Genomic DNA, 14,919 nt, shown 5'->3' on the forward strand with positions numbered 1-14,919 from the left:
CTGGGGACACTTCAGCCACCGGATTCTCCAGGAATTATCCCAATGGGAAGAGTAAGTGAGTACACAGGCATCTGATGTCTTTGCCTTCCTCTGTGGTACTCACCCTCCTCCTCTAAAGAGCTTCTTGGGCCTTCATTTCTGCCAGTGTTCCCAGGAGCACTAAGCCACGTGACCTCACATTGGTGGCAAAGAGGATTCAGGAAGAGAAACTAGCTTAGTAATAGACACCAATCGAGTAGTAGGGTTTGTTGTTGTTGTGTTTTTTTAAGACTTATTTATTTGAGACAGCATTTGCATGCACCCACAAGCAGGGGGAGGAGCAAAGGAAGAGAATCTCAGGCAGACTCCCCACTGATCGTGGAGCCCGTTGAAGGACTCAACCTTGAGCTCATGACCTGAGCCGAAATCCACAGTCAGGTGCTCAACCGACTGAGCCACCCACGGGCCCCAAGAAGTAGTTCTAAATTACTGTTCCATTACCTGTATCGTGAATGAAAGATCCAGAGTTTGATTTGGTTGGCAGTGAGACAGTCTGGATTGTACTTATTAGGTTGTCTGCTAATAATGTTTAAAAATATTTTATTTACTTATTTGAGCCAGTAAGAGAGTGAAAGAGAGCACAGAGGGAAAGTGAGAAGGAGAAGCAGACTCCCTGCTGAGCAGAGAGCCTGATGTGGGTGAACCGTGGATATGCTGAGATCAAGTCGAAACTGGTTCCTCGGAAACTCACAGCTGCCACAGTACCACCACTGGGTGTCAGCGTACCAAACCAAAGGAGCAGGGTTTTTTAGGGGAAGTAAGGCAACGGCATTTACCAAGGGCCCTCTCAGTCCAAAAAAAAAAAAATTTATGCACACATTTCCTAATTTAATCTGGGAGATGAATAAACTTTTTAGGGAACAGAAAATGCAATATTTAGTTAATGGAGTGACCGATTTGAATCAGAGGCGCATTTGTCCATATTTTCTAAATTGAAAAAATAACATTAGAGTAGACTCGGAAGTTAAGAGGATCAGTCCCTAGATTCTTTGTTAACAAAGGGCTCTTTCCAGCTATAGGCTCTTTATCACACAATGAAACCATTCTTAGAAACACTTCAGGGGAAGTGTGTGCTCTGTGTGCTCTCTCCCTCTGCAAAAATCAGCCAGAGACAAGCATTTGCTATAAAATTATCTGGTTTAATCACTATCAACATCAGAACTGTGGTACATTAGAGTACGAAACCTGTATGTACAATTACACATAGAAAAACCGGTCTTTGTGAGGAGCAATTTTCAGCAAATCTGACAAACAGCAAGAGTCGTCCCTATTTTGGGTTTGAAAAGAGAACTGGAAATTTCCAAGATGTCCCCCTCCTCCCTCGGGCTCCAGTGACCCTCCCAACATCCATTTGCAAAGGCCTGAGGTGGGAAGGGCGGTATTAACAGCACCAGGCACTCATTCTCCCCTCTTATAGAAGGGGTGGATGTCAGGAGACATTTCCCATCAGTTATTACACTGATGTTCCATCCATCTGCATCATTAGGTTCGGTAGTTACCATGACAATATGATGCCTACAGCAATCTAACTTGATAGCCAGATGCCAGAATGTGAAAAAATAGGACCAGCTAAGAAAGTGAGAGAAATATAATTAATCTGAGGCACATAAAAATGTGCACAAAACTAGGACCAAGAGGGAAACTGCTGAAATGTCACAGAGGAGGGACTTCTGCCGGGAAGCAGTAATCAAGTTTCAGTATATAAACTTTGCTAACTAAAGCCGTGAATTGGTCTATAACTAAGACTGAGGAATGCGTCAATGTTAGTCACGAATATCGCTCAGGGCATCTCCCCCAAATAATTTCCTGTCGCAGAGCCCGATGGGTTTGTCTTGATTCCAGCCAAGGGGTGCTTCGGCTTGACTCTGAAGATCTGAAGCCACCATCCGAGTGCTCCCGCCTGGCTCTGCTCACCTCTGGGCTGCTGTTCTACCCAGCTTCTCCATCTGATGTGGAACTTAGCCATCATTCCGAAGCAAATGTGAAGAGACTGGACTGAGCTGTGTTCTGGAACGGCCTGTCCCAGTGGAGGCAATAGGCCAGGACGAGCCTTTTGGGGGCCCCAGTAGGGTAGAGGGGCTGGAAATCAAGGAAGGAGACCAGCCTGGGACGGGTGGCCATTCTCAACATGGCTGGGTTGGATAGCGGCGCTGAGCTAGGCGATTCGGTCGGTTCAGGCTAGTAGTCGTGGAGAGCTGGGAAAGAACAAGGGTCGTACAAGATTAAAACCCCAAGCAGGACTCCAAGCAGGGCTGGCTGGCTGGACTAAGCTAGGGCATCCTGAGTCTAGAACGCTCAAGCTCCATGTGGCTTCCTGCGGTGATCTTCTAATTATCTACTTTCACCCAACACCTGCACCTCTTAAATATGGCAAAAGAAATTCAGTTTTATTAAGAGGGAAGGCCAAATGGGTACATTAGAGCAATGGGTCTGCCCCAAGTCACTGAAGATCAGGGAATTTAGTTTCTCTCAAAAGTTTGCAGTGATCCCCCCAGCCCCAGGATGGAGTGATGGTATTTCCACACCACCGGTACCAACACTTATGTATCTCTCAAAGTCTCAAGACCTGTGAAAGGTCAAGAGTGGTATTAATAATAGTGACACTTGACTGAGCTTTTTCTGTGCGTGAGGCCCTTCACACACATGCTCCCACTTAATCTTCACACCTACCCTGGGAGGTGGCTACTAGTAACCCACTTTACAGATGCAGAAACCAAGTCTTACAGAGGGTAAGTCATTGCGCAAGAACCCACACACAGTAAGTGGCAGACTAGGACTATAAACTTGGATTGCCTTCATCCAAAATCTGTGCTCCTAAGCCCTCTCCCTCAGGACTCCCTTACCTGAGGGACCTGAGATGGGTTGTAGAGAGGAACACTCCCTCTCAAGGGGGTTGGGGGAAGCAGAACACCAGGGTTGAAGTAAAGCTCAGAGGAAACAGCCTGTGATGGAAAATAACAGAAAATCCTATTAGTCACTGCTTCTGATTCCAGAACATCAAGGGTTTCCCTTGAGTGTCCGCTTTGGTCAAGAGCTGCAGATGGAAAGGGTTTCTTGATAGACCTCAGGGAATTCAAGCAAACAAACGTGATTCAAGCGGGCACAGCCAACCCCTAGGTCTGGGGTGACAAATGCAGAGGCTCGGGGACAGCTGTACCTGGAGCACGTGAGAAGAAAAAGCCAGAGTCAATTATCTTGATAGCATCATAAAAAGGAATATCATATTCTCTGAAAGCCTAAAATACTACAAGAGTGCGCTAACCCAACCACAAGAAAATAAAAATGTTTTCCCAGCAATCGGCATGAAATTCATCTATATCGCGTGGACGATTCATCAAGCCCTTGCCAAAGTCACCAATGAACTCTGGGACGGGGCAAGAGGCCATGCTCTAGACTTTACCTAAGGAAGTCGTTATGGACTACATCTTGTCCCCTTGAAACTTCCTGTGTGGAAATTCTAACCCCCAGTACCTCAGAATGCATTTGGAGGGAGTGTCTTTCAAAAAGTGATTAAGCGGGTGCCTGGCTGGCTCAATCAGTTGAGCATGTGACTCTTGATCTCAGGGTTGTAAGTTCAAGCCCCATGTTGGGTGTAAAGATTACTTAAAAGGAAAATTTAAAAATTAAAAAAACAAAGAGATAATTAAGGTAAGATGGAGGTCATTGGGGTGGGCCGTAAGTCAGTAAGACTGGTGTCCTTATAAAAGGCGAAGTGTGGACACAGACGCACACAGAGGAAGACCACGTGAAAACCATGGCCATCTACGAGCCAAGGAAAGAGGCCTCAGGAGAAACCAACACTGCCAACACCCTGCCTCAGATTTGCAGCCTCCAGAGCTGTGAGGAAATCACTTTGTGTGAGCTGCGGTCTGTGACATTTTGTCATGGTGGCCCTAGCAGACTACAACAGAGGCCTTCTGCCCTCACAGGATGGCACTTCCAGCCCACACTGAATGTTCAGTCCTCGCGCACACAGGCGTCTGGTGAGGCCCGAAGCTTCAACCTGTGGGCTGCTCACCTCAGGCCCAGACAGGCCTACAGTCCCAGTACCCTCGGCTGCTCCCACACTGGACACGGATCCTTGGACTTCGCCCTCACCTAGAAAGCAATGAGTCAGAGCTGTTTCCCCTGCTCAGGGTTGAGGAGGCCCCACACCCAGGAGGTACCCTCAAGGCCTGAGGAACAGAGAGCCCACAGACCCAGAGGACAGGAGGTTGGCGGTACCTATGGCTCCAGATAAGGTGCCCGGCAGAGACTGGGGCTCTGGGAGAGAGGTCAGTGTGAAGCCAGGGCCAGCCTCAGGGGGAGAAGATGCTCTGGAGGTCTCCTGCGTCGTGGAGAAAGACAGGCAGTGTTGAGGGTACTGGTTGTTAACAAATTCATGCCCACAATAGTGGCCTCGACCTGTGACCTGCTGCTCACCCCAAGACTCCACTTGCCACCCCAAAACTCTGTGCCACTCCTCTGCTCTAGAATCAAACAACTACTGGCACCCTAAAGTGAATATTCTTCATCCTAATTTTTAAGACCCAGTTGGCCTTTGCCCATTACCAGCTGCCAACTACAGGCCTTTGAGGTTCTGAGGAAACTTCCTCCAGTGGGCCCATGGGAGAGGAAGGGTCCTTGCCCTTAGGCCCTCACACTTACCTCAGAGTCGGGACTGTCAGATGAGTCTTCCCCAGAGATGGATGCGTTGTTGGTGGGCTTCGAGCGAAACCAGCTGAACCAGCCAAACCCCAAGCTCTGGGAGGGAAAGGAGGAGACATAGGACCTACAGGTGTGTTCTCGCACCGGCTAGGAGACAGGCCCACCCAGTATGCTGGTGGGGAGTCAGAGGCCCAGCCAAAGCCTGGGTTCTCAAGCCTGCCCCCCTACACACAACATTTGGGAAGGTGACGGTGGCCACAGAACAAGACCCTCCACCTTCGTGTTCTCTTTCGTGCCTCCTGGCTTTTCTTTCTGTGCCGGGCTTTGGGAAGGTTTATCATCTGCCTCATCGGAGGACTCCTCCTCATCCTCCTTGACTGAAACAGTGGAACTCACAGAATTATTTCGTGATCTGGGAATCACTGGCACCTGGAATTAAAGAACATTAAGAACGAACGTTTTTATGGCACTTGACAGGTCGTGAGGGCAAATCGCCTGTTCTCCCTCAGCAGCCCCGCTCGGCAAATCCGTGGGACAGCCTGACAGGCCCACAGGTTACTGATGAGGAAATCGGGCTTAGCTAGGAGAAATGATTTGCCGGAGGCCACAGGACAAGGCCAGAGCCCGATCCCCGCCCTCCTATTATCCCCTAATCCTCTCTCCCGCCACTGTGCTCACCCCTCCCAACATCAGAGTTCCAGAACTAGGCTGAGGCCTGGAACAGAGCATGTGGAAATGCACTGGTGGACAGGAAGAGGGACAGGACACACCCCACGGGTACCCCACGCCCAGAAGGACAGAGACCGACCCTCACTCACTAGCAGACTTGCTCAAGACCAACTATGAACAAATGCAGCAGAGGAAAGCATGTGCCCATGGGCCCGTGGGCCTTTATATTTGTGCGCATGGCATAAAATTTGCCAATTTAACCATTTTTAAGTGTACAGTTCAGTAGCATCAGTAACTTCACAATGTTGTATAACCACCGCTAATAATCCATTTCCAGAACATTTCATCAACCTCAACAGAAACTCTGTGCCCTGTAGACACTAACGCCCCATTTTTCCCTCCCCCCCAAGCCCCTAGTCACCTCTAATGTTTTTGTTCATGAATGTGCCTCTTCTAGGTACCTCATATAAGCAGAATCACACAATATTTGTCCTTTTGTGTTATAGTCACATTTTATATTCCAAAAAGCATAAGTGGTACACTTTTGGAAAATACTTCGGCAAATCTAGAAAAATCTTTGGTTCTTATTCTGGGTAGAGCATTTACTAGGTAGTAAACACTAAGCACTGACATACAGTGATTTGTTCAATCCTCTAAAGTGTCCTGTGAGGTGGGCTATTATCATCCCATTCTACATATGAGGAAACTAAGACACAGAAGGATTAGGCAACCTGTCTAAGGCCACACAGCTAGTAGTTGGCAGAGCAAGGATTCAAGCCCCAGCAGTCTGACTTTCCTTCTGGGCACTTCTCCTGGTTGAGTAATTCGAGAAATAGACAAGGCTTGCACATCCATCACTAGAATGTCCGCCACTGTATTTTATATGTGAGGGGAAGGGAAGGGAACTCAGAGAGAGGAGGAAAGAGAGAAAAGGAAGAGAGACACTCATGAAATATTTAGCAATGTGCGAAACCTAGTGCTCCTTGCCGTGGCCCCCAGAGCCCTGTGTGATCCAGGCCCTATAGCTCTGGCCTCAATTCTCAGCCCACTGCTCCCCAGTTTCTACCCACAGTGGGTCCCTTGTTCTTTCTTCACGGCACCAAGTCAGCCAAGTTTCAGGGCCTGTGTTCTCGCTATTCCCTCCACCTTGAACGCTGGTTCCCCAGACACTTACCTGACTCTTGTCTGCCCCCCTATTCTGACTTCTGCTCAAGACCTCCCCAGAGGGCACCCCCACCCGGCCACCCCCATCTAGAGTAAAATCCCTCGTGCACACAGTTGTTAAGTCACCTCCACTAAACAGAAGCACAGGAGGGTAGGTTCCCTGTGTACCCCCAGCACAGTCACAGGGGTGCTTGGGATCTGTGAATGAATGAATGAACAGATGATGGTGCTTTCACACAATGGACTTTATCATACCAATATTGAAAATCATTAATGGGGGCACCTGAGTGGCTCAGTCGGCGAGGCATCCGACTCCGGTTTCTGCTCAGGTGGTGATCTCACAGAGGTGATATGGAGCCCCATGTGCAGCTCCACACTGAGCACAGAGTCTGCTTAAGGTTCTCTTTGCCCCTCCCCCACCCTGCGCGCTCGCTCACGCTCTCTCTCTCAAATAAACAAATCTTTAAAATAAGGGGCGCCTGGGTGGCTCAGTGGGTTAAAGCCTCTGCTTTCGGCTCAGGTCATGATCCCAGGGTTCTGGGATCGAGCCCCACATCGGGCTCTCTGCTCAGCAGGGAGCCTGCTTCCTCCTCTCTCTCTGCCTGCCTCTCTGCCTACTTGTGATCTCTGTCTGTCAAATGAATAAATAAAATCTTTTAAAAAATAAAAAAATAGGGACGCCTGGGTGGCTCAGTTGGTTAAGCAGCTGCCTTCAGCTCAGGTCATGATCCCAGCGTCCTGGGATCAAGTCCCACATCGGGCTCCTTGCTCGGCAGGGAGCCTGCTTCTCCCTCTGCCTGTGCCTACCACTCTGTCTGCCTGTGCTTGCTCTCTCTCTCTCTCTAACAAATAAATAAATTTAAAAAAAAAAAATAATAAAAAATTAAAAAATAAAAAAATAATAATAAAAAAGTAAAATAAAATAAGTAATTAATTTAAAAAAATTTTTTAATCAGTGGTTTAAGTGTCTGCCTCGGCTCGGGTTGTGATCCCGGGGTCCTGGGATTGAGTCGCACATTGGCCTCCCTGCTCCTCGGGGACGCTGCTTCTCCCTCTTCCTCTACCCCCCCAACTCAAGCTCATGCTCTCTCTCTCTCAAATAATAAAATAAATTTTAAAAATAAATGACAATAAAATAATAAAAATTTTAAAAATCACTTATGAATGACATGGTTTTATAGTATTAAATGAGAAATAAAGTTTTATATATGCATTTAGAAACAGGAGTGATATTTGGTTGATAATTTATGATACTTTTTCTTTATTTTTCAAATTTTCTATAACAATAATGGACTACTTTTTCAGTCAGAAAAAAATAAGGAAAGCATAAAAGTTTTTTAAGTCCTGCAGCTCCATCACTACGTGAGACATTTATATGACATAACCACTATTTATGTGATCAGATTTATACAGTGAAACCCTCCAGCCAGGCAGAGCTGAAGAACATCTCAAATACCCATTGTTGGGGGAGGGGTGCGTTTGCGGGACAGCCAGCTAGCACGGCCGGGTGGGCAGGGCCACCTCCAAGACCTTCCGGCCTAGCTGAGGAGAAAGGAACCAGCTGCCATAGATTCTTCTTGGAAAAAAAGTGAGGTAAAAAAAAATTACAAAAAAGAAATAAGCATCCAGGTTCCCCCAGGACAGGGCAGGACGTGGTGAGCCTTTGGTGCAGCAGGTGAGGAGAGGGTGTGAGAGATCTCTGAGGCCAAAACGAAACTCGGCCCTGCCACCCCTGCCCCTATGGACACGGGTTGGTGGACTGAACATAAACAAGAACCTGGCCCTCCTCCCCACCACTAGGATTAGGGATAGAAGGAAACAAGAAGATCCACGGTACAGCATGGAAGGGAGAGAGGGTACCAGGCAGCTGAAGGAGTTTGCACACGGCCGAGAAATCTGGGCCACTGGAAAACACCGAAGCATCAGCGTAGACCTCAGCATCTGCTGTGCTGTGCCCTCTCACCTGAGGCTCGGAAACGACCTTTTGACCATCGGGATGCTGGAAACTTCCTTGAGACACGGTGCTCTCTCCTATGGCACAAAACACAAACAAACATTGTGATGTGAACTTGTGCTTTTCCCATCTAACCTGAAGGAGGAATGGGACACAGTCTGCTTTTCTACCAGCTGCAGGTCCAAGCCCATGGCCCCAAGTGAGCCACGTAAGTGTGAAATCCACATACAAAACCCTCTCAGTTCCAGTCACCCCAAGGCATGCTGGTCACCTGACCTCTACTCTGAACCAAGCCGTTCCTTAGGAATCCTGGAAACCAGGGCCCCGTGGAGCTGAATCACAGGGATCCTCCTGAGCCTCCTGTCTAGGACACGACAATATCTTCGCAGGTCAAAGACCTAATGCTCCCGTTTGGTGGCCGGCTCTCCCCCGGTGTCACTCAGCACTGCTCAGCACACTCCGCCCCTCTGTCTCCCATCACCACCACCCTTGGGAGCCGGACGGAAGAGAGGGTCTGTGCTAGCGAACCCCGACAGGAAGCTCTTGGGTGCAGGACGACAGAGCTCGAGGCACAGATGGCATTTCCCTCCTTCCTCCACTCTGCAGCCTCTCTCCTAGAAACTATGCATCCAAGCGGAGGGCAGGAGGAACTGGGGTTGGCCTCGTTGTGCTTGCCCTAGCAGAGAGGCAGACGGCAAAGGAAGGAAACAGTGTGCCCCACCCCCACCAGAGGCATGCAAAGTATCAGCCCCAGGGCTGCCCCATAGTAGTGGGTCCTCAGTCAGATGTACACCCACCGTCCAGGGCTTTATGGGCTCTGATCCCACCTCCTCCTCCCTCTCCCGCTTCCTCCCCTTCAAAACTCCTCACCCGGGTCTTACCAAGGGGTGGGTGGATCTGCTGGGTTTCCTCCCAGGCTCCTCCTCCAGGAGTCCCTGTCACTGCCAGGCTGCCACCAGTCCCAGGAACTGAGTAAAGAGGCACTGGGCCCCCCATTGGCCCCAGACTTCCTCCTGCTGGGTGGGAGCTGAGCTGGTGGGGAAAGAACGGCTGCTGAGGGCTGGGCTGGGCTGGGCCCGGCGGCTCCAGGGTTGGCCACAAGGCTGGGCGAGCACCAAGGGCTCCTGAGTTGCTCTGACGTCCGGAGAGATCATGGTAGAAAGTGCTTTCTAAGGACACAGGGCAAAGAGGAAGAGCTGAGACCTGAAATACAGCATCAGAATGGACCGATCACACCAGGACCATTCCTGCCCACATCCTCCTTGGAAAGAAGTCACAGAGACAGGCCGCTGGAGGTGGCTGCCGTTAACGTGATGACAGGCACAACCCAGCAGGGGTGGTAACACCTCTCACTGCTTATGACTTAGAGTTGACAAAAAGATTTCCCTTAGTGCCGTGTACGATCCCTGAGCCTTAAATGAGTGCATTAGTTCACTGGGAAGATAGAAATTACCACTTTATTTCATGCTGTACTGTTTTACTTTTGGATAAACTTTCCCCTTTAATGATTTCCTCATGGACTTGGGTGTTTGAAACACAGGCAGTTGCCAGTTAAAACCCAAATCAGACCACAAACATGATGGCTCTGCTTTTAAAGAATCAGAGCATTGGCCCTGGAAATGAGTGTGGTGGTCTTCCTTCTGGCTCTGCCATTTGGCCGATGAAATGGACGGTGGTGTGGATGTGTGCTGTGATGGGCCCAAGGTCACAGTGCTGGTGGGGCTGCTGACCCCCATGCTCAATTGGGTGAAAAGAGACATGGCTGCTTCCTGGCAGAGGCGGCATTCAGAAACACCCAGCCTGACTCCCCTCCAGTCCTTGACCTTCACAGGTCCCTTGACACAACGGCAAAGCCCGGACACAGCAACCGAAGCCGGCGTGCCTTGCCTTCCCCCTGCTTATCTGTAAAGGGTGTGCTAAAGGGTGGGAAACGGCTAGAATCAGAGATGAAGCCTTGTCCTGACCCCACCATGGGGGTAGCTGGAGGAAAGGGCACAGAACCAGCTGGGGGAAATACTTTCCGCCCAACCCAGCACCCAGAGGCAGCCTGAGGGGAAAGGGGGGGGGTGTTGATGGAAAGTACGTCACATGTGTATGGCCTTTGAGCGCTCAAAACCCAAAACTGATAGCTCAAAAAGATCTCCCTATGTCCCCAACGTCCACAGGAAGTACGGACAACCCATCATCTCTGGCTTCCTCTCTGGGGAGAAGCTACTAAGGGCTGGTGAAACCATGAGATCACAACACAGAACAATGAGTATTAAAACCTGAATGGAGGGCAGAAACTCTCACAATGCGGGAACTGAGCAGCGTGGGGATGCCCGTGGCCGCCTGGAGCGGTGGGGAGAAGGGGCCTGGACCCATGTGTCAGGCTTACACCAGCAAGGAAGTGCTCCAGGAAAGGTAAGGCAAGAGTTTCCCAAGTTCTGCCTCTCGTATGATCAGGCGCTGAGTGTCAGCCCTCGCACACCCCGGCCATTGGTGTGGGTACCTGCAGTTCCTTTGGCTCCTGTGGTATCTGAGTGAGCAGAATGGAGATCCCCACTGTCTGCTGCTACCCTGTGCTAGTAAAAGAAAGTAAAAATCTTCTTAAGCCACACAAACAAAAGCAAGAACTGGGAACAACAGTTTAAAAATTGAGTCGGGGCGGCTGGGTGGCTCAGTGGGTTAAGCCTCCGCCTTCAGCCTGGGTCATGATATCAGGGTCCTAGGATCGAGCCACATGTGCCCTGCTCAGTGGGGAGCCAGCTTCTGCCCCTCCCCCCATTCTCTCTCTCTCAAATAAGTAAATTAAATCTTTAAAAATAAACAAAAATTCTAAAAAATAGAAATTAAGTCAAAAAGAAATTTCAGAAGGAGTGGCAAGGTAGGGGAACCTCGCCTGAATGCTGAGGTCTGGTGGGAGAGGCAAGTGGGCAGGAGGGAGGCCTCAGCCCTGCTCAGAGCAGGCAGGGACGAGGACACCAGCACCATCCATTGTCTCCCCGAGGAAGGGACTAACTGTCGGGCCCAGGGTCCCTTGTGCAAAACACATGGAGGGAGTCAGGGCCTTGTGTGCCTTGAAAAATCTACCCTGTCCTGTCTTCCAAAACGGTGGAAGAAAGAGAAGGGAGGCAGCCCCGTTCCAATTATGTTACAATTACTGCCAGCAGCTTTTGCACTTGTCAGAACAAAAAGGAAAGGCCTGGAAATCTTTTAAGCAATTGCCCTACATTACATGAAAGTGACACGGGTCCACTATGATCCGTTGTTCCTAACAGAGAGATGAAAGCTTTAATGGTCATAAAATGTATCTTCTAGGACTGTAGAGAGGGGTGGCAAGGGGGATCGGCAAGAGGGCCCCGGGTCTCACAGGCAGACACAGGAAAACATTTCCGCCCGAGAGAGAGAGAGAGAGAGAGAGAGAGAGAGAGAGAAAGAGAGAGAGAGAGAGGCAGCAGCTGGGAGGCTGAGCACTGCCCCTGCTTGGGTCAACATGGGCCTCCTGGGAGCTGGGGACATTGTGGCCCTCCCCAGGGTCGGGGATTTGCCAAGGTCAGTGCCTGCCTACTCGGTGCTAGGGGAGCAAAGGGAGAAGCAGGTCTCAATGCCTGGCCTGGCTCCAGCCCCACTCACCACCAGCTCCTCACGCCGCCTGCGAAGGGGCACCAGCCAGGCTGGCTCCGGGTCCCTGTCTCCACGGCGTCTCTCTACAACCAAGGGATCGGACAGCTTCAGTCTCTCTGCTAGCTGTGCCAGGTTTCCAGCCGGGTCAGGGGTGGACATAAGAGACGGGAAAGGAGAAACAGAAACACAATGGGGAACAAGGCAATAAGGGAATAGGAGAACGACCGCCGTCACTCCCTTGCAAATTAGATTACAAAGAATAATTGAGAGGTAGCAAATTCAGCAGGTACCTTTCCGAAATTGCAGCATAATAAACAATTAACCCATCTTGGTGTTAGATCCTCCGTAAGACATAAGAAGAAAGTGTTACCCAGCTCTGCACCCGCGCAAGTCTGTCTGCTCTAGCAAGACTTCCCGAACTTCAAACTTTGGTGCTCTGGGCAACCGCCTGGACTGTTGCCAAAATGCTAATTCTGATTCCAGAATTCTGGGTGGGGCCTGAGATTCTGCATGTCTAACCAGCTTCCCAATAATGCTCATGCTGCTGGTCGAGGGACTACTATGTCTTGCAAGATTCTGAAGCCCCCAAACTTCCCACCTTCCCCACTCCTGGTCCCTGAGCTCGCCATAACCGCCGGCCTATTGGCAGACACCGGGGCAGGGAGCTTGGCACTTCAGGTGGGTCTTTCGCTATGGGATCCAACACTCGGGCTTCACATAAAGCAAAGCAAAAATTGACAGTGGGTTGCCGTACTCTCCAGCTAATGGATTTTTCTTCCGTTAATTGGAACAACTATTGGCCTGATTGTTTTCTTCCCCAGGAACTAAAAGTTGATTTGTTTTTGTTTTCTTTTTTTAACGTATCCCACATGTGATAAAATATTCCATGCATTTAAAAGCATTTTAATAAGGATCATTTCCCATTTTAATCACTAAAATATATTTTCCAAGTCCGGTGTTTATAATTAGAACGGTTCATCGTTACGTGCAGTTTCACTGTCCCAGAAAAGCAGTTCCAAGACTAAGTTTCTGGCAGAGCACATGCCTGACTTCCCACTTCCCGATCCCAGCACCCTCCGCTCCCTGCCTGTTTCTCTGTGGGGTGTCAGGACTCGGCTTATCGCGCCTGGGCATGCGTATGTGGTCAAAGACAGCCACGGGCTCCAATTTTCCGGCACATTCAAAGGAGATGGGATGCAGAATCGAAGTTCTTCACAACAGCTTTCTCTGAACACCGAAGATAAAACACCTACAGAGGACCCTTTGAGAACCTCACCTTGATGAGTTCCCCTAATAGCACAGGGTGATTGCTGTCTTCCTGGCTAAGGAGGGCCGTGCCGATGGCTTCGCAGTAATGCAAGGCCTGGGACGCAAGGCCGTAATCTGCCAGCCGGGAAGCATAAAGGAGCTTATACACCTGTGAAGAGGGACAGAGCCAGTGACGACCCGTCCATCCAGGCAGGCACAGAAGGAGAAGAGCAGAGATAAGACTTCCTGGAAGGCGGCTGACTGCCGGCTTCCACTAACTCTGGCATCCAAGTCTCAAGGAGGGCCTCCTGCCATTTAGGGCATTCTCTTTGGGTGTGGGCACAATTTCAAATCCAGCCTGCCGGTCCTGCTTCGTGGAGAGAGGGACGGGAGTCACCATCAGCTCAGTGTCCGTAGACGGAGTCACCATCGAAAAGCACCAGACGACTGACTTCTTACCAGGAAACCCTCCCACCTGGAAAGCCTGGTGTAGGTGGGGCAGAGGACCAGGCACCAGGGGGGACACAGAAAGGAAAAAGAAAAGACTCTGACACAGAGCGGGCCGGTATTCACAGAAGCATGAGGGGCAGGGCAAGATGGAACGTTAGGGTTTGGGAATCAGACAGATCCAAGGTCAAATTCCAGCTGCACACTGGGCGTGCCACCTTGGGCTGGTTACTCCACCCCCCTGTGCCTCAGTTTCCTCACCATAATATGGGGATAATAATACTATTCACCCCTTGGCTGTTGTAAAGATTAGATAATCCACGCAAGGTCTTAGAACAAATGGTACCCAAGGGATGTGAGCCAAGAGCACGTAAGTCCTCTGAGCTTCAGTTTCCTCTTTTGGGAAAGGGGGTCATCACACCCACCTCAGGGGACGAGACATAACACTCTGAAACACAAAGGCGCTGTGCCCACACCTAGAGCACACGCACTACAACTAGCTAGTCCCCTTACTCTCAGCCCAGAGGTGACGGCAAGGGGACGACCCAAGAAGGAGAGATGAAGGGACTGTTCTCAAAGGAGCTGGTCCAGCACGGCTTTGCCGGGGAAGGAGAGTCTGGTAAAACTCCGAAAGAAGATACTAATGGGGTCACTTCCCTTCTTATAACTAATTCACTCATTTTCAAGGTTTGGATTTGTGCTTTGTGTTGTGGGGTGTGTGTGTGTGTGTGTGTGTGTGTGTGTCCAGGTGCACTCTGGGGACAGGCACTGAAGGAGCCTTGATGAAGGTGAGGTGACAAGAGGGCATCCAGCAGAGAAGTTAAGAGAAGAGAGGCGAACCCACAGCGCGTACGCCACCTGCACAGCGAAAGCCCCAAGAGGAAGAAGGGCAGGTGAGGACTGGGGTTACAGCTGGGAGGAACTTTCCAAGCTCGAAGACAGAGGGGTCCAAAAGAGATGGCAGGAGCAGGTCAGATGGAAGAAGCAGACCGGGCAGTCCCTGGGCTGGGCCCCCATGCTCCCACCCCTGGCAGGATGGCCAAGGGGCCGAGGAGAAGGGAGAGCTGTTTGGGGAGAGCACAACAGAAGTTTCTGCCAAGCAAGTATGAGGGGTGGGTGCCCCGGGACACCAGCTGATTTCCAGA

General features: G+C 50.3%; 1 protein-coding gene across 10 annotated transcripts in view; it reads right to left on the bottom strand.

Annotated features, from left to right (window-relative positions):
• Nucleotides 1–1,157: 1,157 nt before the first annotated feature.
• The window catches only part of SEC16B (SEC16 homolog B, endoplasmic reticulum export factor), a 41,394-nt gene continuing 27,632 nt past the window's right edge, over nt 1,158–14,919 (bottom strand). For 6 of the 10 annotated variants that reach the window (XM_080824088.1, XM_080824086.1, XM_080824087.1 and 3 more), the window contains 11 exons: nt 13,356–13,496; nt 12,089–12,202; nt 10,965–11,037; nt 9,355–9,642; nt 8,483–8,550; nt 4,963–5,115; nt 4,687–4,782; nt 4,264–4,366; nt 4,058–4,137; nt 2,883–2,981; nt 1,158–2,234 (listed from right to left, as the gene is read on the bottom strand). In XM_080824088.1, the coding sequence (XP_080680214.1) occupies nt 2,163–2,234; nt 2,883–2,981; nt 4,058–4,137; nt 4,264–4,366; nt 4,687–4,782; nt 4,963–5,115; nt 8,483–8,550; nt 9,355–9,642; nt 10,965–11,037; nt 12,089–12,202; nt 13,356–13,496 (1,287 nt within the window). In that variant the 3' untranslated portion in view covers nt 1,158–2,162. Of the gene's footprint in view, nt 2,235–2,882; nt 2,982–4,057; nt 4,138–4,263; nt 4,367–4,686; nt 4,783–4,962; nt 5,116–8,482; nt 8,551–9,354; nt 9,677–10,964; nt 11,038–12,088; nt 12,203–13,355; nt 13,497–14,919 lie in introns of those variants that run through there. The other 4 variants (XR_013967986.1, XR_013967987.1, XR_013967988.1 and 1 more) reach the window with 4 other exon arrangements.

This window comes from Martes martes, assembly GCF_963455335.1.
Source record: "Martes martes genome assembly, chromosome: 15".
In the NCBI taxonomy this organism is placed as follows: domain Eukaryota; kingdom Metazoa; phylum Chordata; class Mammalia; order Carnivora; family Mustelidae; genus Martes; species Martes martes.